Below are 23,467 nucleotides of genomic sequence, written 5' to 3'. Positions count from 1 at the left end.
GAATCCACGCGATCGGGAACTTTGCGAGAGCATGCAGATTTCGCAACGGCTTCAAACTGGGGTGCGTTTCCCGAAAGCATCGTTGGCCAACTATGGCCGCAAGTTCATCGCAATGTCCATTGAACTCTATTGGTAACGACGGAACTTGCGACCATAGTTGGCCAACGATGCTTTCGGGAAACGCACCCCTGGTCACGTTAACCGATACATTAAAAAAATGTCTTAGGGCCTTTTTGTGCCTGCAAAATGTCTCTTTGAACAACAGAATCAGAATACGGAAGTCCACACCATAAGGACGGCGAGGAACAATAGCATTGAAATGATTTCCCTCCCACTGATAATTCGCCATTAAACAGATGATAGTCTTTTCTTTCTTATTGTGAAGTATATTCGAGTGAAATGGCTTCTCGGACAAAAAAAAAATTGTAGGGCGGGACTGGATTTGGCACATTTGGAATTGATTGGATGGTTGTGGCTTGATCTCATGTGACTGACAGGTTGTCCCGCCCTCACGCCAGTGAACACATCATCAGAGATGTTTTGATTAAAGATTACAATGGCACATTAATTAAGGCAGGGTAGGAAGAATTTTTCAAAAAAAAAAAAAAAACATTCCAAATTTGTTTTAACTGTCTTTATATGCAATACATAATTAAAATGTAAGTACTCTGAAAAAGAGAGTATAAAAATCGAGTGTCTGTAGACCTCTCACGACTGTTGTAATTATTTCCATTCACTCCACCCCCTTCCTTTAGGGTGACCAGACGTCCCGAATCCCGAATCCGGCCCTAATTGTCCCGAAAATTATACTAAATCAAATTCTTGAGTAGTTATTGTCTGATAAAACATTAAAAACTGTCCTTGGAGGTTGAGTCGTCCTGCAGCCAGCCCCCGCCGACTGCTCATTGGCTGCAGCACCTTTTTTTTTTTTTAAAGTTCTACAAAGATACCATAGGCGCGAATTAAAATGCATTGATAAGCGAGCGCGAGTTGTCGCAGCTGCGAGTACAGTGAATGTGCAGCAGGCAGCCGGTCATAAAGGAGTGATTGATTGGTCGCGGCACTGTGTGCAAAAAACAACTTCGGCCTAATGTCTGATGTTGGGTTACACAAAGCAAATCATCTACACAATTATTATTATTATTTTATTTAATGACCGACAATTTCGTCATAATAATAATTTTGGCATAAAATGTCTGATTTACGCACTGTTACAACAGTCTTTTTTTTTTTTTTTTTGGTCAAAATGACATTTGAGTTCATGATTTTAATGTTGTTGTTTTTTTGTGGCAGACTAATTATTAATGACAGACTGTTGATCTTTGAATAAAAATATGTTTGGTTCAGGTTTGAAAATTCATATTATTATAGCCTATGTATAGTAGGACTACCCCAAAAACTCCCCAAACAGGGGTGGTAGCCATGGTTGCGAGAGTGAGTGACAGTCGCCCAAACCAATCAATTGTTTCGTCCCGAATGGAAATAATGAGCTGTGTTTATTGCAGATTTCAAAGGTCTACAGTCACTCGATTTTTATACTCTCTTTTTCAGAGCACTTACATTTTAATTATGAATTAGTATATAAAGACAGTTTAAACAAATTTGAATTTTTTTTATAAAAATCCTTCCTACCTTTAATAAAAAAAAAATGTTGATGTGCACAGATAAATAAAAAAATACTGCAATATTAAAAAAATAAATACATTTGAAGAGGCAATTTCATGGTGACTTTCATGTTGACAACTGCAGCAGCGATCTTGGGATCAATTGTCCTTGGTATGGATGGACCTTTACACTATTCAATGCATGATAAAGTGCTTGGACAGATGATTTAATAAATGTGGTTTAAAAAAATAATCTTATACAGCAAACAACCAACTGCACATTTCACTGGACAATATTGGAATTTAGAGTAAATACTATCCTACTCATTTGAGAATCATAGTTGTCTTTTTTTTTAAACCACTAATCAAAATGATTCACTTTTTACAAATATTATATATGGATATAAAATGGAACTTCCTGGTTCTATGAAATATGAAATGCTAAAATGAAAAAATTGTTGTAATATTTTATTTTTTAGATGACTGTAGAGGAAAACATTTAACATTGCAGTGGTTTTAAATCTCATAAAAGTAAAATGTACTCATGGTGCCATCCAGCAGTGATGCAAGTTCTCTTACATCTGCAATTAAAAGAAAGCCAAATTAAAAATATATATATACTAAACATACAAAGAGTCAATGTTTTCAAGTTGAATTCATTTCTTATGAGGAAATAGACAGTGATTACCAAAACTACTAAATGTTAAAAGAAACTTAGATCCTAGCTTTTATCATGGAGTGTTGTGAGAGCATGTTCACGTTGACAGCATACGTACAAAACATCTTAAGATCCAAAAGTGACCCGTTCCAGTGTTTTCTTGATCCTTTGTCAGCTCAAAAGACATTTTGAACAAATGACTGCTGCGGTTCTAGTATATAAACTAGTTCAGGAAATATCAACACCAACAAACCATCTGAGCTCAATAATGTTTCAGTACAAAAGCAAACATTTTCAGCCTCTCTCTTCACCATCGGCCCACAAGACAGATTTGACTACTGCTAAGCAAATATAAGAGATTAAAATTAATATAATGGATTTGAAAGGTACATGACGTAACATGAATGGCACAAAGCTTCAGGATAAACTCATTTACATAATTAAATGAACAAAAGGACACTCGCCCCTTGCAGCATATCTGTCGGAAACTCAAACTCAAAGTTGCATAGCACCTATTGCAGTCTGAGCTATTACGATATGTTCGAACACAGAGCCTTTATGTAACACGGTTATTTGTCTAACAAATACATTCCTTAAAAACAAAACTGCAACAAAAGAATATGTAAACATTTCAAATAAATGTAAAATAAGAGAATTTTTTCTTTTTTTTTTGTAAATATATGCCATAAAATGGAATACATGGTGAAAAAAAATCTTATCCCCCCCCCCCCCCAAATCATTTTACAAATTTCTACAAATTGAAATACCGAGCATTAATACATTTTTGGCCTGATTTAGTCCTTATTTTCACCTCTACACTGATGTACAAAAGACAACACTGAGGTCTAAGACGAGACGACACAGAGCAGCTAAAGTCGACATTTGCGTAAAAACCTGCAATGCCTCTCTACCTGAATTTCAGTGGGGCTACATCATAATTCACGAGCGAGAAAAACTCATCTCGCTCCTTCATATTATCCTGTATCAAAGCTCTATGCAGCTAATTCATTCAGATCAACTGAATCCAAAGACACAGCAGAGCTTAAAAACAAACTTCCTCCCTACTTCCAGGAAGGAAAATGCCCTGAAATGTTTACTTCGATGCAACAACAGGAGCATTTATCGTTTTTTAAATTTAATTTCTTGTGAACCATGTACGCGTCGCTTCGTTTTCAGTAGAAATGACATATTTGTAGTCGGCTACCCGGGTCGTTTTTCCCCGGGCTGAAGAAGGGTGAGACGGGCTCGTCAAAGTATGTGACAAAGTTATAGATGCGTTTCATAGTGACGGCGTCAAAGAAAGTAACGTGGCCCCGGTCGTAATCTAAGAAGACGCCGACACGAGGAGAGTTCCAGTAGTCCGCCACGGGCACGCGCGAGTCTTCCTCGTTGGCATACAGTCGGTCTTGGAGACACAGGCTCCAGTAGCCAGCGGAAGGCGAAAGGTTTACAAAACCTTTGCGGTTGCTGTACTCGGTGGTGACGCCCAGATACCAGACCCCCTTGTCCCGCACATCCACCTCCCAGTAGTGCTGGCCGCTCGAATACTGGGCGGTGGCGAGCACCCCGAAAAAACGAGTGAAGCGTTGCGGCATGTCAGGCTCCTGGGAGCGTACGCGGCCCTCCTCCACCTTGGTATCAAAGTCGCTGATGGTCAACGAGGGGTGAGCGGTGTCTAAATCTAGAGTCAAATTCTGAGGCACTGGAAAACAGGGAACATCTGGTTAGCCGTTTCGTCATGTTAACTCAACACCACATATCTCACATGGCAAAATTTTGTGGGCAAACAAAGGGTTCATTGTCTATTGACAATAGTGTTGCGATGCTTGAAGCCATTTTCAAACCGAGCAGCTTTCAGCATGTGTGGGGAAATGACTAGATTTCGCCCATGAAAATTTGCCAATGGTAAACGTGGCCGCAACCAAAGCACTCACTTGTGTGTAACACGTGCATCATCTTCTTCCACATGATGAGCTGAAAGGGGCCCGTGAACTCGGAGAAATCTGGAGGAGAGTTAGAGGCCTGGACACCGAGGTTGACGTGGCAGGCGCTATGAGAAAAAGAAAGAAAGAAAAAAAAACACATTATGAGAGATAAAACCCTAAAATACATTTATCTACAGGTTAAAGAATTAACAGATTTACATACCTTAAGTATGAATTACTGATACTCTGGAGAGGGGGGAAAAGTTAAATGTTAATAATGTCACACAATGAGAACTGGAAGATATAGAGCATCACAATTACAAAAAAACACTTAAACAGTTGCAATTTGCACAATATAAAGACACGGCGAGATATACTGTCATTATCGTTTTATATAAAAAGTCAAAATGAGAAGTAGTCATAATTAAGGGCTGTTTACACCAAGGACGATACTTGTAATAATTACTATAGCTAGCTATAAAGTTATAACAATGACAATTTTATGAGAATAGAGACCTCCACAGCTAAAATGATAATGACAAGGGAACAATATTGTAGGAATCACTTCCAGAATGTTTTTTTTTCCAGCTGATGAATGTCAAAAAAAAAAAAAAAATGCATTTACTCGCCCTCAAGTTGTTTCAAACCTGTATGAATTTCTTTCTCCTACTGAACACAAAGGAAGATATTTTGATAAATGTAGGTAACCAGACAGTAGATGGACCCCATTGACTTCCATAGTAGGGAAAAAATCCTATGGGAGTCAATAGCCGCTTTCCGACCAAGTAGTTCTAGGAACTTAGTTCTAGGAACTGTCCACTTCTAAACAGTTCTAAGAACTACTCTCCCCCAAACTTGGTTTTGCTGTTTGCGTTCGCACTGGCCAAGTGGCCATAGGAACTGGTAGGAGGGGTAAGGGAGTGACGCAAGCATGGTGACTTATTTTGACGGCGTGACGGACCTTTATTTTGGCGGCGCTGAGAACGCCAGAGCAAACAATGCTCGCATTCTCTGTGTTTATTAGTTAGCGATCTGTCTAACAGTACTGTTTAATATGTTATTAGATAGAACTGTTATAGAAAGTAGACAGTATATGAAAAAAGGTTATTAGCCTACATAATCATGTTTGGCTTGGTCCCCTCAAAGTTGCGTTGGATTTTCTCTTCAGCATTTAAGGTTTAGAGACCCACCTATCACTGTTTTCCATGTTTGTATAGTTAGTTTATGGAGTAAATATATAGGCTATAATCTGTGTGTTTACATTCTAGCTGTTTTAAAAATGGAGTTCCTAGAACTAAAATCGTTCATAGTTCCTGCGGTGCGAACACGCCGACATCCGGGTACTATAGCCAATAGTTCTAGGAACTGTGAAAAGGTTCCTCCGGTCGGAAAGCGGCTAATGGGGTCCATCAACTGTCTGGTTACCGACATTCTTCAAAATATCTTCTTTTGTGTTCAGCATAAGAAATTCATAAAGGAATAGTTCACAACCTGAAAGGCAGCATACAACACAACTGTTGGATGATATTTTTTGGATGCTAATATAGTTATTATATAGCTAATATAATTATCATTCTTGGTGTGAACGGCCCTTTTCAATAAATAAAGTTGCAATTGTAAGAGATAAGAATTCACAATTGTCTTATTGCTTTTTTTACTCTGAGGCGTAAATAGGCTTCATATAAACAAATGTGCGTGTGTGATTAGGGAAATGTTAGTTTATAATATATCAGCTGTTGAATTTCTTCACCTCAAAGTTAGCGCTGTCACTCAGGTGATTTTGAATGTCAGTTATGGCTTTGTCCACTTTGGCTGCCTCGCTCTCCACGCGCTTCAGGTTGGCATCGATCAGCCCGATAGTGGCCACCGCTTCGGCCTCCAACCTTTCCAACAGATCATCCTTCTCATCCAACAAAAACTGAACCAGGGCGCCGACATCTTCCTCGATCTTCTCCTTCAAGGCTTGTTTTTTAAGCTGTTGAGACAAATGTTTGAGATTCGACATCAGGGCCTCATAAATCCACAGTAAGTTATATAACCAACAATTTCGAGTCATTTGTACGCAAAGTCAGCGTGGGAACAATCAGGCTTTCATACCTTAACATCAGATCTGGCCTGCTCGTCTGTGCTCTTTACTCTAGTACACATGGATTTCTGCCAGTTCAGCTTGATGAGTCTTAGCTTGAGCTCACTCTGCATGTTAAATAAGAGAGAAAACTTTAAACTTGTAGTGTTACAGCACAAATTATTATGCAAAGTACAATCAGTAATGGAAGAAATATTTCTGGGAAAGATCTTGTGGACATATATGGACCTTATTACTGTATCAGCAAAGATACAAAATAGTTAAACGCAGAAGTCAACAGTTCCCATAATGAAACTGGACACGAGACTGTGAGGGAGTTTAGCATTGCAGACTTTATCAAAATCTATGAATGTTCTTGTGTAGAGCTACACTCGCTTGCTGCTTTGCATTATCATCAAATATTTGAACATGTTTAACCTTGGGCTGTGAACAAAGAGTATCACAAAGAATCCAAAGGAACAAATAATTCACGTCACACTTTCCTTGTGGAAGTTTCCAGAAAAGTGTAAGAAATGAACTTCTTGCCCACCAGCCACAGTTGCTGATGAAAGCACCCTGGAAATCCAGAGTTCTCGCGAGAGCACAATTTGAATTTGCTCAGCGAGATCCTCTGGCATTGAGTAATGATGCTCATTACCTATGCCCTTGTAGCCGAGCTGCACCAATAACATCGGTGTATCTGATATAGGCGGGCCAGAGGCGAGCTAAACAGATGACGAGTTGGGCGATTTTCATTACTCAATGCCAGATCCATAATCTTTAAGATTTGGGTCTGGATTTCCAGGCTACAATTTTATCAGCCATTTTGATTTTTTTTACCAGCCATTTTGATTTTCCAAATATATAAAAAATTCTAATATATAATCTAATAATATAAAAATAACATATAGAGTTCCACTTAAGTTCCATTCATCTTGTTGGAACCCAATTTAGGGTTTACTACAAACATTAACCGTAATATTTGGAATTATGCAACTATAGTTAGTTTAAAAATAAAATATGTACATTTTAACAATATAATATTTTAATAATACACTGCCCAGTCAAAAGAAAATAAGTCGCTCTTTGGATTTAAATAGGCAAAAGTCTATGATTGGATGACTATTGTAGTGATTATTATGTTTCTAGCATGTAATATGTTTGGCAACAGTTCTTCTAACCTGAATTGATGAAGTGTGTAGCTTTTCATTTCTTAAACATCTATGTAGGAAGACACATCATGGTCATATTCCATATGTCAAGATTCATCAGGCTCAAATTGTGAAAGAATCATTTTCACATATGAATTGGCACCTATGATCCAAGACCTTAAATTCATTATAAGTCTTTGGGATGTCCTGGAGTAGACCAGAAATTTGACCAAAAATTGATGTGATGTTATTTCCATCAAGAGGTGCGTCAAGATCTTGTATTGACAATGCAAGAGTCAAGCACTCTGTAAAGTCTACTCCAGCACATCCCAACAACATTCAATTCATTTAAGGTCTGGACTCAGAGGTGTAAAAATTATTCTACATGTTCCCTTCCAAACATTCTTTCATAATTTGAGCCTGATGAATCTTGGGTTTGTCATCCTGGAATATGGCCATGATGTGTCTTCCTACATTTTTTAAGAAATTAAAAATAGGGTTAGAAGAACTGTTGCCAAACATATAACATCACTTATAATATATAGTTTAACAATATGGAGTTTTTTTTTTGCCATTTATCAAAAAACTACATTCACAATGCACCTCAAAAGTGAAATGAAAAAGTTGTTAAAAAAATAATTAGGTAAATGGTCAAGGTTAATTTTGAGCATTCACATGAGACCGTGAACATGAAGAAAATATTAAATCTCCTCACAGGCTCACAAACATCTGTGTATAAGCTACAGTGACTAGACGACAAAAATGACCTGTTGCTGTGCAAAAAGTACCCGCATTTCACAGGTGTTCATTTCACACCCTGTTCCGAACAACACTGGTTCTAACAACTGTCTCAACTTCTGAAAACAACGTTTAAGACTGCAAACCAGGTCTATGTGCTACTTCAAGGCTGTCTGCGTCTGTTAAATAAAAACACTTAAAGTGCTAAATCCCACGTGTACATCCAGCACTATGGTGACAGATAGTTACTCCTTGTTCTATCTCCAAGGTTAGCCAAGAAACAACGTCAACGGTTTCTAGTGCCAAGTCAGCCATTTAGACTAAGATAACAGGAAGTAGGACAAGAAGAGAGGAAAAAGACACCACAAAAGAGTGATAGAGACAGAAAGGTTAATAATTACACAACACCAACAAACTCTGAGGAAAAAAAGGAATCTAGAACAAACCTTCATGTCTTCAACAACCTCGGGTACAGGAGCAACATCATGGTGTCTAGAAAAATAATACAATTATGTATGATGTTTACTTTCTAAGACCATTTTGATGTAAAATGCTACAACAAAGAGCATTGGTCCTCAGACAGTGGTCAATGCATCATAACCGATCCTATCAATTCAGTGTCTAGGTAACGTTAGGCTGAGACAAGCCGCGGTCTGCGCTTGAATGTGGGGTCCACAGAGAGCCTCACCTGTGCGCTCTGGATTCCCGACACACCACGCAAATGGGCTTTCTGTCCGTGTGGCAGTACAGTTTCAGTTCCTCGTGGTGTCGCTCACATTTCCCGTCCATTTTCACGGGTTTTGGGGGTGCAGAGGGCCTACACGTCTTCAGGTAGTCGAAGTCGCTCAGTTTATCCACTAAGTTCTTTACCAGGTAGTTCTTGGTGAAACTCATTTTTGCGAACACCTGCAAAAAAGGACACCGTTTCATGTAGCAACGTTACGACGCAGAAAAGTATTGGTGCTGCACTGAGAAAACGCTCGTGATTCATTAAGCGTGGTCGGAGTGATCAATCTTAATATTAACAATATAGTAAAGTACGGTTATTATTTAGACTGTCGGTTTGAGCCACTCTGCATGATTAAGACGCAAATGTATATAAACCCGTTATGTGCATTAAGCAACTGTAGTTAAGCAACCCAGGATGTAGCAACGTTTATCAAAACAAACCACGCACCATCCTGCACTCCGGACACTGGTAACCAACATCATCGCCTCCATTTTCCTCCCAGTGCATCAAAATGCACATGCGGCAGAAATTGTGGCCGCATTTTAAAATAACAGGGTCGTCGAAGTAATCGAGGCAAATAGAACAGACTAATTCCTTCTGAAGCTCTCCCCTCGAATCTCCGGCAGTGGCCATGTTTCCCCAAGCAACAGTGTAACTGTTTTTCAGGGCTAGAAGCGAGACGGAAGAGAGAGAGAGCCCATTCTGGACTCACTTCCGGGTTCACTCATGTGGGGTCCAGTGGCAATTCTGATTGGTTACGTTACCAGTACGTTACCTTTTGTTACGGTTAAGCGTATTTTATGTCACCACTTAATTAATTACGCCATTAATATTCAGAAATACATACAAAATTCGAATAAACCTTTTCAAAATAAAAAGCTGCTGTACAATTTTTTTTGATTTCCTAATCGAACTTGCTGTAGAAATAGGTCTGATGTGTTCAGCTATCCATGCAAATTGACTGTTTATGCCATTCATCTGTATACATATTATGTTTTCAATAAAAAAAAGCTAATAACACCATTAAAAAGCCATATGAGCACATTTAATACGATTTTATCCAACAAAGTGGCTTGTTGTGCTTATGTTCTGACATGTATCCCAGTTGAGTTTGGTGCTGCCATGAGCCAATTTACACTAACATCCGGATATTTCATTTTGTTTAAGTAAGTTCTGCACCAAAACAATTCCATTAAATTCCTCAATAACTATAAATTAGAGGGTTATTAGTTCATGCTACTGGACACTTACGCACCCTTGTGTTGTTCCAAACCTGTATGAATTTCTTTCTTCTGTTAAACACAAAAGAATATATTTTGAAGAATGTTGGTAATCAAAGAGTTTCATGGTCCCCATTGACTTCCACTGTAGGAAAAAAGTACATGAAAGTCAATGGGTACCGTCAACTGTCTGGTTACCAGCATTCTTTAAAATATCTAGTTTTGTGTTCATCAAAACGCAGAAACTCATACAGGTTTGGAACAACATGAGGGTGAGTAAATGGGTATCATTTTTGGGTGAACTAACCCTTTAAGCACAACTGAACAGAACATTGTCGGCACAGTAATAAGACTTTCAAAGTTTTAAGACTTTTATTTTGTGCTTCAAGGCTCAGTACATAAAAATGCTTTTAGCATTGGAAATATTAAGCTGTGAACCATGTACAAAAACACAATATCTCACCATAAATACCATTTCAAACATAAAGAATATTTCATTGTGCCCAAAATGTCATGCTCATGTCTGTTAATCAGCCTCACAATCCTCTGTGAAAATGGAAACAATCCACCGATTTTATTGCATAGCACATTTATTTTTAAATATTATCAGCCTGATGAGGAATATATTTGTCAGGAGGTGAAATGAATTTGACAATATGATGCTGGTTTTTCATAGATCAGTTCTAGACTAATAAACATGTGGATATGTTTTTTAAATGCATACACAAACGCTTGTGATAGTTGATACAAAAGTGGACCTGGTCTGGAAAAAAAAACAGTGAAACACAAATGAGGAAATCTGAGGGATTTCCGGTGTCACAGTTTTCCCCTTATTTTAAAACAACACTCAATGAGATGAGACGGCGATTTTTAATGCATGCGGCTCTCGTGAATACTAACGCTTAAATTATATAACAAACAAATATGAATAAAAACAGCAGCAACAAGATGAAATTTGACAACATCTGACAGACTGAATGTAAACTTTCTGACAACAACTATTTGACAGTTTGATATGAAATGCATATTCAGCATTTCTCCATTGAGAGCTTGGCACTTGTTGTTAAAAACCAGCATATATGTAAAACACACTGAGCAGGGGAGAAACTAAGTCATATTCTCCAAAGACATCACATATCCCAAAATACAGTAGCCAATGCTGTAATACAAGTAAATACTTGAGATAAAGGTGAAATACACAATATCAGTGTCAGTGTTGTGATCAGTTCATTTGAGTGCACCGTTTCACCATTTCATTTCATGGACAATGATTCTCAGAACATGTATTTTTCTTTTCAGAAACATATTTTTTGTAAATGCCTCTTATTATAAATACAGTGGTAGATATAGTAAAGTGAGGGGTTCTCAGAGGGAGTTTCATTAAAATGTACTTTTTTGATGAACGTTCATACACTTTGAATAATCACTGTGTATGTGCTATAGAAATACACAAAAGATTGTATTAGTAACGAATTAAAGGTTGGATAGAAATAAATACCTCAGGGTAAAAGATTCTTTCTTTCTTTATTGAAAAAGAAAACAAACCCCCAGTTTATTTTTTTATTCTTATTGGAGGTCTTTTTTTTATTATTGATTTATAAAACGTTGAAATATTGAAAACAGTTCTGAAACAAAAACATTTTTTTTTCATTATTGATTAAAAAAAATATTTTGGTATTTCGTAATTTAGTGGAAATAAAATGGAACCAAATGAGTTCCTGTTTCTGTTAATACATTAAATTTAATTTATCAAAGGATAATTTTATTTCATTTTTAATTGATTTTAAATTGATTTATTTGAATTGATTTTAATGTCCATTATTTTTGACCACACGTCACTTGGCACACCTCAACAATTAATTGCTGGATGAGCAAAATTCAGAATCAGTGTCACTTGGCCATGACATGAGGAGTGGATGGCGATTTCTTTGGGCTGGTGATGAACTGGGTTGTGAGATCTCTGTTAGATAAAACCTGTGAGAGGCACTTGTTTAAAACAAAGAAAATAAAAACTGATCCGATGAATGACTAAGGAGAACCGCACAGTCTCCAAGTAGTCCATTAGTCCTTCAGACCTCCGAGCTGTCTCCATTATCAAGGCTACATCGAACTATAACAGGCTGCAGGCTGGACGAGACACTCAGGGCCTTTTTTGCAGGTGTCCGCCTTGAGCGAACCATCAGTGCCAACACTACACCCACGAGGATGGTGAGAAGCAGTCCCACGAGGACTCCCGCCACCGTTACCGCGTCCTCTTTGGCATCTCGCCCACTGAGCTCCCGTGGAGACAGTCCATCCGCGAACAGCTCCTCCCCTGGCGCAGAACGCCGTTGCCTGCGGTCCAGAGCGACGCGCATGATATTCGTTCCTCGGTTGTTGTCGGGTCCGATCTCCTCCGCCAGTATCGGGACGTCTCTGTTGGACCGTCTGGAGCGTCCTCTGGCCTCCGCTCGTACGAGGTCACCTGATGTTATTGAGTGGTACTCCACGCTTCTCTTGCCAATGCCACGCTTGGCGTTGTCTTTGGAACGCACAGTGTAGATGGTGTGAATGAACCACTCTCTCCCTACTGCCACCTACAGAACAGAAGGACAATAGAGGAGTTCATCAAGTCATGCTGATTGACCTATTAAATGACAGGAATCCAGCATGTGATGTCATGTCACAGATGTGCAGTACTCCACTGTGTGTAATCACACCATAACTAATGAGGGTTTAAAAGGATTAGACCTGGAAAAGGGGAGTAGAATCCAGTCTGAATCCGTCAGATCCTGGCTGCTTCACCAGAGAGAGGGCAGAGGGGTCATCTACAGCCAGCAGGGCTTTGAAACCCATGTCCCCAAAACTCTTGGCCTGAGTCTCAGGCTGGGCTTTGTCCTAGAAGCAAGTTGAAGTCAATTTCTCAACAGACCACTTTAACAAATATATAAATGAATGTATTTCAATTATATTATGCAATATTAAATGTATTAAAATAATAATTCATTTGTTATAATTTAAAATATAAACAAAAATATTATTTGCATGTATTTTATTTTGAAGACTAATATATAGTTATATTAGTATTATTAATAAACTATTATAGTATTTATTCATATTTAGAATTTTTGGTATTTTCAGTTTTCATTTTAATTTTAGTTTGTTTGAATCATTTTGTTATGTGCTTTTGCCATTTTTTTTAATTATTTTTTAATATTATTATTTAGCTTTAATTTATATTTATTTCAGTTTTTGTTTTAGTACTTTTAAACTTAAAAAGCTTTAAAATTTGAAATTTTGCTTTGACAATTAACTCAAACTAAAAAGTTTTTCATAATATTTTTTAAAATTATTTAATTTAGTTTTAGTTGACAATAACAATACTGCTAGCATACTCACAATAATTTTGAATCGGTAGAGCAGGGAGGGAGAGTCTGCAAGGCATCCAAACTCAGATTTGGTGGGGTTGTATTTAGGAACATATCCGTCAGCTCCGGTGCACAGATACACCTTTTCGATGTTACAGTAGAAAGAGTCCCCTAGGTTCTGCACAGGGTCCACCATCACTCGTCCATAGATTGTGTCGCCTTGAGGAGAACAAGCTCAGTGTCAGTAGAACCCAGAACATTAACTTAAAGGGGGGGGTGAAATGCTATTTCATGCTTACTGAGTTTTTTTACACTGTTAAAGAGTTGGATTCCCATGCTAAACATGGACAAAGTTTCAAAAATTAAATTGTACCTTTGAAGGAGTATTTCTGTGGCAAAAATACTCCTTCCGGTTTGTCACAAGTTTCGGAAAGTTTTTTTCGAGTATGGGCCTGTGTGACGTCAGATGCGGCGGAATTTCCTTATACGGGTCCTAAGTGCACTTCTCCCGGAAGGTTGCGCGCGCATCCGTAGACCAGAGCGAGAGAGCGAAAACAGTACGCCCATCAAAGCGCTGTGCTTGGCTTTAGGGAAGTCAATGTCACCAAAGAAGTGTGTTTTTGGTTGCCAGGGCAAGACAACCCTGCACAGATTCCCAAAGAACCCAGCGTTAAGGGACCAGTGGATGGAGTTTGTTTTTCCAGAGCATCAACGGAGGTTGTGCAAGTGTTCTTGTTTGTTCCCTGCATTTCGACGATGATTGTTTTATAAACAAGGCCCAGTTCGACGCCGGATTTGCAGATCGTCTAATGCTTAAGGATGGAGCAGTCCCAACGATAAAGGTTCACGGTCGTGCGTTGGCGGTGAGTAAAACTGCTTCAAATGTCTGTGTGTTGTTAGCTATTGGCGCGTAAACACAGCAAGTAAACAGTGAACAGCGCTCGTGATTCTTTAGCTCCGCCCACACGGCCCGCCTTCAGCCGCTCGGTTTTTTCCGGAAAGACTCGGTACAGCCTATCTTTCTTTTATAAATATAATAAAACTAAAGACTTTTTGGAGATATGAAGGATGCAATACTACTCTATAGGAACTCAAGATTAACATGAGATTGACTGAAACTGAGTGTTTCACCCCCCCTTTAAACAACCTAGATTTTTACACGTTCTGAAGAAAACATAATTGATGTTTGTCCGTCCGAAACCCACTGCCATGCCACATAATGCTAGGACGTTGCTATGAGGTGGTCCATGTGGTTTTCAGTGCATTGCTAGGAGGTTCCTATGATGTTCTGGGTAGTTACTAACATTCAAGTAAGCAACTACATATCTACATATACCAGGGCTGCCAACTCTCACGCATTGAGCGTGAGACTCACGCAATTGACACTTTTCACACGCTCTCACGCCACACATCCATTTTCTCACGCACAGAAAAACTGCGGAGCAAAGAGGTACTTTTAATATTAAACTAATTCTCAGCTCTTAGATTCCGTCAATTTTATTAAGAAATTCAGACAAAAATACGTTTGGCGCTTGTAAATGTGACGCGACAGATCGCTGAGCGCCTCAGTTCAAGTGCACGTGAACCGATCATCTGTTACTTTTTTATTTAAAGATGCAATACAACTTACCGAAAATATACATAATATCGACCAATTGGTGTTTTTCAACCACGGAAAGAGGTCAATATAACAGCAGGAGAACAATTATGTCACATTACATTTACCTCAGGAAAGCCATTTAATGACCATAGCATGTTAACTGAATAGAAAAAAATAGCTAGAGAGGAGATTTTGCTGAGCACTATATTACATATTTATTATATTTTTACTTATGTCATTAAATAATTGTTATTATAACAAAAATTTAATTATATTTAATTTAATTTGTTATTTTTAACCTTTAATAATACCAGCAGATTGGGCCCTCTATGTTGCAGCATTAGGTGAGATTATTTTTTTAAATAAAATTTAAAATAAACATGTATCCAAATTAGTCAATATTGAATCAAAATCAGAATCAAATCACAAGAATGGAATTGAAATCTTGAAATTTTTGTCAAGCAATAATAAAAACTGTATCCTACCAGTCATTGCACAATGTAAACATTGTAACATGTTGTCACTAAACTTCATAAAATTCTATTTAGTTACCAAATGTTTTGACAATCTAAACAAGCTCCACTCACTCCAAGCTAAACTCAAAAGTTGGCAGCCCTGCATATACTTAAAGAAATAGCCTCTTGGTTTGATTAAGTTATACAGTCTGTGTTCCAGTAGACATACCCGCAGAGAAAGCAGCATCACTCTCCTGACCGAAACCCATAGATCCATCTGACAGCCACAACGCCTTCTTAGACAACAGGAACATCTGTGTGTTTAGACTAAACTCCACAGCAACAGGGTCACTCACCTAAACAAGTAAAGACATGAATGCTTCTTTAGAAGAGCTTCAGGTTTAACTGATACAATGTATTACAAAATACAGTTTTTTTTAATATACAAGCAACTACATATATGTGTATATATACACTGGAATTTCTCCTCATTTAATACATTATATATATATATCTTATAAACATAAGTTGAGTGAGCATTTGAAATAAAAAAAATTAACAACAATTTGAGAATTTATTTTAAAGATGGGAGAATTTTTAGTTTACCTGCTGGAAGCGGATGTCAAGATCAAAAGTGACGGGCTCTCTAGGGTTGCAGACCGGAGGAACGGTGTACTCCACGTTCAGCGCTGTTGTACAGGGGATCAACGTCACTGTGTACGTGCCCGAATAATCACGAACCTGCGGGTCACAGGCACACAGGTATCATTCATGTTTAACATTGCATTAGTTGTTTTACATTCGTTTTTCACAAATCTTCAGGACCCACATTTTACATTGGACATCAAGCGGCGACCCAATAAAACCAGAATTGTTTATCATACAAAATAAACAAAACTTAACATAATCTTGTAAAGCTTGACATATGAAATAGTCAGAAAAATCGAATTAACTTTTAAATTAAATAATTATTCGACTATTATTCTAAATTTCAGGCTTTACAAGATTAGGTAAAGTTGTTTACTTGCGTTTAATGGTTTGTTGAACGAAATATTCCACAAAAACAATGCATTCATGTTTTTTGTTGAGTACCATATTTGATAAATATGGCTTTTATGGCTCATATTGTGTGATATTGGAGAATATGGAGCACATACTCCCAGGAAAAAACACCCCATTTTTATTCAAAATACACAATTTGGTGAAGTTGCTGATATTTATATGGCAAAAAAAGTCAAATGACGAAATATTCCACAAAAACAATGCATTCATGTTTTTTGTTGAGTACCATATTTGATAAATATGGCTTTTATGGCTCATATTGTGTGATATTGGAGAATATGGAGCACATACTCCCAGGAAAAAACACCCCATTTTTATTCAAAATACACAATTTGGTGAAGTTGCTGATATTTATATGGCAAAAAAAGTCAAATGAAATCCTGATAGCTTGTAATTTAAGTCGATGAGGTCTTTATAACAGTAGAGCACACTACTTAAAATGCATATAAATATCAGCTGTCTTTCTATATCTCCCAATAATATGTTTTATGTAATATGTAAGACAATATTTAAAATGCTTAGTTTTATGATCAAAGCCCTGTAGTTTTTATTATGGAGGTAAAACATATAATTCATGCAATATATATATATATATGCCTTTATAGGGTTAAAGTAAAAAAACTGTGGAAAGAGTGATCAACTCACAGCAAAGTCTGATATGAACATCCACTGCTGGATGGGCTGGCTGTAGGTCGGCTCAGTCCTAACCAGAGTGAGGTTAAAGGTCAAGCCTGGGTGGTCCGCACTCAACACTATGGACTTCACAGAGGATGCTGGGTAATCAGGTGAGAGATAGCAAGTTAATTTAATCAACTCAACCAAAGGAAACATTTTGGCATTAGTTCCATATGCTAAGTACATGATCTTTTGATTCTGCCTGCAGTCTTCAAATCCCTCGAATTTGCTGCTGGAAAGAAAAACTCATTATTATAATAAGTATTTATAAATAGGAACATAATTAATAACATAAATAAGATTTCATTTTTCATTTCAGAAGACGTGTAGAGAAGCGAGATTTACCAGTGTGTACAGCTACAAACAACCCTCTGAAGCGAGCTTCTGTACGGAAGTTCACCACAAGCCTCCCCTGCTCATTAATCCTCATGCTGGTTGGATATAAAGCTCCTGCAGAGTAAACATGGTCCAGTATGAATATCTTTTACATTTACATTTAGTCATTTAGCAGATGCTTTTGTCCAAATTAGGACTAAATTAAGCGAGTCATCATGAAGAGGCAAGAAATAACGTAAGAAGTGCTCAAAATACAAAGGTCAGGCATTGTTCAGAGTAGCATAACCCCGATAAGCGAGGATTTTAAGGAAAAAGGAGAGATTTTTTTTAGTTTTTTTGTTATGTGGTTAAGTGCTCACGGAAGAGATGGGTTTTCAGCTGTCTTTTGAAAGTTGCCAAGGATTCCGCATTCTAAATATTGTATGACTTTTCACTTAAAGTTCCAATTTCCACACCCTGCACTACATGTCCACGTGTGACATCAGTTATTGTGGTTTCCATTTCCATGACAGCCAAACATACCATAAAAATGACTGTACTGTAATGTACACAAATAACAAAAATGTATTCAAAATATGATTTTATGTTTGTAAAAAAGGTGGAAAATGAGAAATTGTGGCATTAACACCAAACATAAATGGGGAAAAGATCATTTAAGAGGCTATTATAAAACTATTATAATAACTAGAATGATTGTTTATAACATATAACAAAGTACTGTATAATTTATATAACATTTAGCTCTTCTTAGAGCAGGGGTTTTCAAACTGGGGTCCGGGGACCCTCAGAAGGCCGCAAGAGAGTGTAAGGGGTCCATGGAAAAGTATGTAAACGTGTAAAAAAATAATACATCTAAGAAGACAGTATTATAGTGAGTAGAAAAAATAAGTGAAAATATTTTACACATAGTTATAATGTACATTTTTCACAGTGTAAATTGAGGTTTTAAACATGAAAATATATAGCTGCCTTTTAAATTTTAATGAGGGTGCTTCGCACAAAGATGATCATATTTGTGGGCCCATGGCATCTAAAAGATTGGATACCCCCTTTATTTTGGTGGAAAATTCTTTTTTTACAGAAGATAAATAAATTTGGAGCTCAAATTCCTGACTTGCCTTGCAGTTCTGCCTGCGGAGGGCTGCCGACACCATCCTTCCACAAGATGGCAGTGTCGTACACGAAGGTGAGCCGCAGCTCAGAATGCAGGTCGAAGTGTTGCCAGCCTCCTGCGCCCACAGGGGAATGAAACACGTATGAGACGTGGAGAGGAACTCGCAGGGTCACGTACGACTGCACCAGGTTCAGCACCTTTTAAAAACACATTCAAATAATACTGAAGATGAATATCTACAAACAATGCAAAATCTGCAAAGAAGACTTATTATGCTTTTTTTTTTTACATTTTCAACTTTCGTTGTGCAATGTTGCTGTTTCAGCATGAAAAAGATGACAAAGCACACTCCAAAAGAACGTAATCTCTGAATATTGATATTTCCGAAACACGGTCTAAGATACTGACCAATCAAAGCACATTGAGCTTTTCGGAAGGAGGGGCTACATAAAAACAGGAACTAAACAGAGCATTACTGATAGACTGCGAAGAAAGCTGCTTCAAAAATGTAAAATATATGAAAAATAGAGGTTGCTATTAATCAGTGCTGGCGTTTAAACAAAGTAAAGTTCATCAATAAGCCAGGAAGCATTTTGTCAGAGGAAAAGATTAGCTGTCTCAAAGCATAATCTGTTTTGATTGAATGAAACATTTGCTAATTTACATAGTCAATTATAATCAAAATACCATGCTATAAAAATGTGCTCCTCGGTAATGAGGCCGGTCTGAACACCTGCTGGACTGGGTTTAATCAAGACGAGAAAAATCCCCATGAACATTGTCAAAATCCCATCCTGAGGGAAAGAAGAGAAAGGCTTTTCATATTCAACCAGCTCCGTGTTCAATATCCTCCGCAGAATCCGAGTACGTCCTTTAGATGAAGGGTTTTGAATTCACATCTTGTTTTATGGAGCTATTGCAGATTTTAAGGCTTATGTTTGTAATAACATAGATCATTCAGACATTTAGACCCTAGATTACAAAGGGGAGCCATTGAAGCGAGACCTTACATTCAGAAATGAAATGAATGAATACAAAAGCTCTGCGGGTTACAGCAAAATCAGTCTCCTCTTCTGTTGTGAACAACAAGGAGAGTGGCAGAAATAAATCCTGAGTGCTATGGCTACCGGTTTATGCTGTGCATAATAATAGATGAAAACAAAAGTAAAGTCCAAAAGCAGAACCCTACCTATGGAGGCGTGTGTTCGTGGAGAGGTGTTAATCAATTTGATGTAACTAGGATGTTCTAGCTATTATACTCTATAGCATAGCAGAAGACTGGTACCCTAACACGCAATGAACCCAGTAAAGGAAATGATGGGCTAAATTTACACCACATTCTCTTCATGTCTCTTAATACTTAAAAGCAAATGTCACCATTTATGTACACAAATACACACACACACACGACTTTTGAATTTGACTGAACAAAAAAAAACGAGAATACAGATAGAATTCACATAATAAATGACATGAATTCCAACCTGACTGTATCAGATTATGTTACAATATGTATTAGATTTATTTCCACATACACAAACGTTCAAAAGTTTGGGGTCGGTAAGATTTTTGTAATGTTTCTGAAAGAAGTCTCTTATAGTCACCAAGGCTGAATTTATTGGATCAAGAATACAGTAAACAGTAATAATGTGAAATATTTTTACAATTTAAAATAAAGGTTTTCCATTTAAATATATATTTTAAAATGTAATTTATTCCTGTGATGTCAAAGCTGAATTTTCAGCATCATTACTCCAGTCTTCAGTGTCACATGATCCTTCAGAAATCATTTTAATATGCTGATTTGCTGTTCGAGAAACATTTATTTTTCTCAATGTTGGAAACAGTTGTGCTGCTTAATATTTGTATGGAAACTGTGATAATTAATATTATATTATAATACTTCAATGAATAGAAGGCTCAAAAGAACAGCATTTATTTGATATGGAAATGTATTCAGTCACTTTTTGCATCCTTGGAAAAAAAAGACGACAGCAATTTTACTGACTCTAAACTTTTGAACGTTAGTGTATGAAAGCGGTCCAGATTAGAATCGAAAATGTCAGATTCATGTAATTTAGGGCCTGTAGATCTGGCTAAAACTACAGTGGTGTAAACACGTCTACAAAAGTGAAGAGACAAATGAGTAACCAGATATCTATTGTCTTCTCAAACCTAGGAATTCGTTTAAGTGCGTTTTTTTAGCTGTAGGACAAGAACAGTTGCGATTTATGAACCACTAATCATCGAGACGACGTCTCACCTGCCCATCTGTTCCGATTGTTCCCCCGCAGTCTGTGAGCAGCTCAGACATGTCATAATAACTCACAAACTCCCACAGACAGGCCTCCAAGTTCAGGTTCCTATAGAAGCGTAGAGTGCTCTGGCCTCTGACGACAGGGCTGTACTGATACGGCAAAGTCTCTCCGACGCTCTCTATATTCCGGGTGGCCTTGGTTAGAAAGCCATGTCGTGTGGACACCTCATTAAAGTCCAGCAGATTGGAGCACCTGTGGTTTCCCACTCGAGTGCCATCAGGGCTCAGAGTCAGCTCGAAGTTGGACAGCGCACGAGTGGAGACCACAGGGAGCATGCCTGGAGCACATAGAAAATAAATGACAATTAACAAACTGAAATAACATTCATTATACCGCCTGATTAGGAAGAATATGTCATAAGATTATTTATAAGATATACCACTGAAATATGAATCTGAAAAAGAAAAATCTGTATCCTAAAGGCTTAGAAGTATTACATGACAATATAAGGTATGTTTCACTATCATTCATTATTTGCTTATTTTCCTGAATGAGTTTTTTTTATTTTTATCTTAAACACAAAAAGGAGATATTTTGAAGAATGTGAATGCTCCTCTTTTCTATATAACATTTTAGCAATCAAAACAACAATGCACTATTTTCCTAATCTTTTAAAGCTATATATTCAAACTTTATCACCAGTTATTACACATTCAAATCTATACTTGCATATTAGTGCAAATGAGATGTGAGAGCTACTACAGACAGGAAGATATTCATTTAATAATAATGTCTTACATTTTGATATTTTCCTTACACAATAATAATAATTATTATTATTATTATTTGTTATATTTATATAGTGCTTTTCTGGATACACAAAGCTATCATATGGTTTCAGAAGATGATAAATATTTGTTTATGCTGGATAATCCAAAAAAACAACAATTTTTCTTTATTTGACAATCTTCAAAAAATTCATAGAAGAAATAAAGATATATGTGTTTTGAACAACGTTAGGGTAAATAATGATAATCTTGATATTGATAATCTTTATATTACACATTTTGTCATGCAGTAAAATGATTTGTTAGTATTGTAGGAAAAGCTATGGAAAAGGACAGTTGAAGCAGCTTTTGAGTTAAGAAGGTAATATTAACGCAACAATAATTGGTCTTGTTTGGCCTAGATTTTTGACGTGAAATATAACTTGTGAAAATTTATTTCCAAAATACTTCAAAATACTTTGCACCCTTTTATTACTTTCATCCCAGAAATCTTTGATGGAAGACAAACATGATTTTGATGGAAAACGTTGTTGGCAAATTTGTGTCATGACATTTTATATGTTTATGCATCTTTCAGACTTTGATTTAGGCTTTTGAAGAGAGCTGTAATATTTAGTTTCGACAGCAAATAATACATAAATCCCAAAACAATACCACTCCCCCCCCAAGGGAATATATGAGTAGGGTTTCTCGCGGAGAGGCTGAACTAAGCAAACAACCTGGCAGCCAGAGGGGAAATAACTCTCTCACCGTCTATGTGGGGCATGGTGACAGTAAGCTTGATGAGATTGGCATATTCAGAGTCTTCAGCGCCTGTATAACGTAGTTTGGCAGAAAAGGGCTCAGCACCTACTGTGCCCAATTTACGTGGCTGGCACATCCCTGCCCAGGAACATCAAAGACATGAAACATTACTTCAAGCATATTACCACCTACTGACAGTCTAATTCCACACTGCAAATAGTAAATTATAAACCAGCAGCTCAGGAAGAGCATAATGTTCTTCGGTGCTGCTATACAAAAGCAAAGCTTTTTTATATGATCCCACTTAATGTAATGGTTTCAGGCTCACCTTCCTCCATGCTAATAGACACAATGGGGCTGCTCAGCTCCAGCCCCTCATCGCCATTAGAATTCACGGCACGGGCCGCGCACTGCACTCTAGAGCCCGCTTGGAAGTAAATGGAGTCTAGGGTGATCATCTTGGAAGACGTAAAAAAGGTATCGAAGTCAGCCTCTCGCATGGGGCTGGTGACGCCATCCGGACCACTGGGGGCGCTGATGAGCCATCGGTAACGAGTCAGTGTGTCGTTGATGCGTTCGCTAATGCAGATGGAGCCTGTTTTGTCATAGTCTGGATATTTGGGGTTGCAGGCCTGGATTAGTCAGAGAAATAAACAAGGACAAGAAAGAACATCAGATAATGCAGCTTCAATGAAAACACTGTGGTTTAAAAGTTTGGGGTGAGAAATGAAATGTGTGTGTTAATATTAGGGATGTCCTGATTTCCGATCAAGTTTTCTGTGACCCAATCCGATCTGAGCATTTGATGTTGATATATCTACCGATACTGAGTCCTGATAGTGGTATTTTCCTAGTGATTGGCACACACTTCAAGTACATTAAAATTCTTAAAATCAATCCAGTGTATACAGGGATGTACAGAGAGTTTCTTGTGACAGGGGCCCAAATGTAAAATAGGGGCATCTATTTAGGCCTATACTGTAAAAAGACAGAAGAT

The 23,467-nt window shown here is 37.5% G+C and overlaps 2 protein-coding genes across 2 annotated transcripts in view; both read right to left on the bottom strand.

Moving 5' to 3' along the window:
- Positions 1-2,057: 2,057 nt before the first annotated feature.
- Positions 2,058-9,644, bottom strand: trim47 (tripartite motif containing 47). Its single transcript, XM_081355125.1, has 8 exons — positions 9,319-9,644; positions 8,830-9,047; positions 8,588-8,633; positions 6,285-6,380; positions 5,938-6,162; positions 4,411-4,433; positions 4,197-4,312; positions 2,058-3,964 (listed from the first exon to the last, which is right to left on the bottom strand). The coding sequence occupies exons 1-8, from the start codon at positions 9,502-9,504 to the stop codon at positions 3,435-3,437; spliced, it is 1,440 nt and encodes a 479-aa protein (XP_081211251.1). The 5' UTR covers positions 9,505-9,644; the 3' UTR covers positions 2,058-3,434.
- Positions 9,645-10,449: 805 nt separating this feature from the next.
- Positions 10,450-23,467, bottom strand: part of frem2a (FRAS1 related extracellular matrix 2a) — a gene marked incomplete at its 5' end in the record, with an annotated part of 67,079 nt that continues 54,061 nt past the window's right edge. Inside the window, 11 exons of the mRNA XM_081354494.1 lie at positions 10,450-12,667; positions 12,822-12,968; positions 13,470-13,657; positions 15,723-15,849; positions 16,100-16,234; positions 17,201-17,328; positions 17,576-17,680; positions 18,685-18,877; positions 20,944-21,275; positions 22,477-22,608; positions 22,799-23,102. Of these exons, the coding sequence (XP_081210620.1) occupies positions 12,161-12,667; positions 12,822-12,968; positions 13,470-13,657; positions 15,723-15,849; positions 16,100-16,234; positions 17,201-17,328; positions 17,576-17,680; positions 18,685-18,877; positions 20,944-21,275; positions 22,477-22,608; positions 22,799-23,102 (2,298 nt within the window). The 3' untranslated portion in view covers positions 10,450-12,160. The remainder of the gene's footprint in view (positions 12,668-12,821; positions 12,969-13,469; positions 13,658-15,722; positions 15,850-16,099; positions 16,235-17,200; positions 17,329-17,575; positions 17,681-18,684; positions 18,878-20,943; positions 21,276-22,476; positions 22,609-22,798; positions 23,103-23,467) is intronic.

This window comes from Scardinius erythrophthalmus (genome assembly GCF_964197995.2).
Source record: "Scardinius erythrophthalmus genome assembly, chromosome: 23".
Classification (NCBI taxonomy): domain Eukaryota; kingdom Metazoa; phylum Chordata; class Actinopteri; order Cypriniformes; family Leuciscidae; genus Scardinius; species Scardinius erythrophthalmus.
This window is presented reverse-complemented; position numbering and strand designations above follow the sequence as displayed.

Bases quoted from the DNA above. Each gene is read 5' to 3' on its own strand.
- trim47 (XM_081355125.1), bottom strand. From the start codon at position 9,504: ATGGCCACTGCCGGAGATTCGAGGGGAGAGCTTCAGAAGGAATTAGTC. The intron at 9,048-9,318 runs GTGCGTGGTTTG...CCTTTTTTGCAG, and splicing joins AGTGTCCGGAGTGCAGGATG to GTGTTCGCAAAAATGAGTTT. The intron at 4,434-5,937 runs GTGAAGAAATTC...CCCCCTCTCCAG, and splicing joins GTGACAGCGCTAACTTTGAG to AGTATCAGTAATTCATACTT.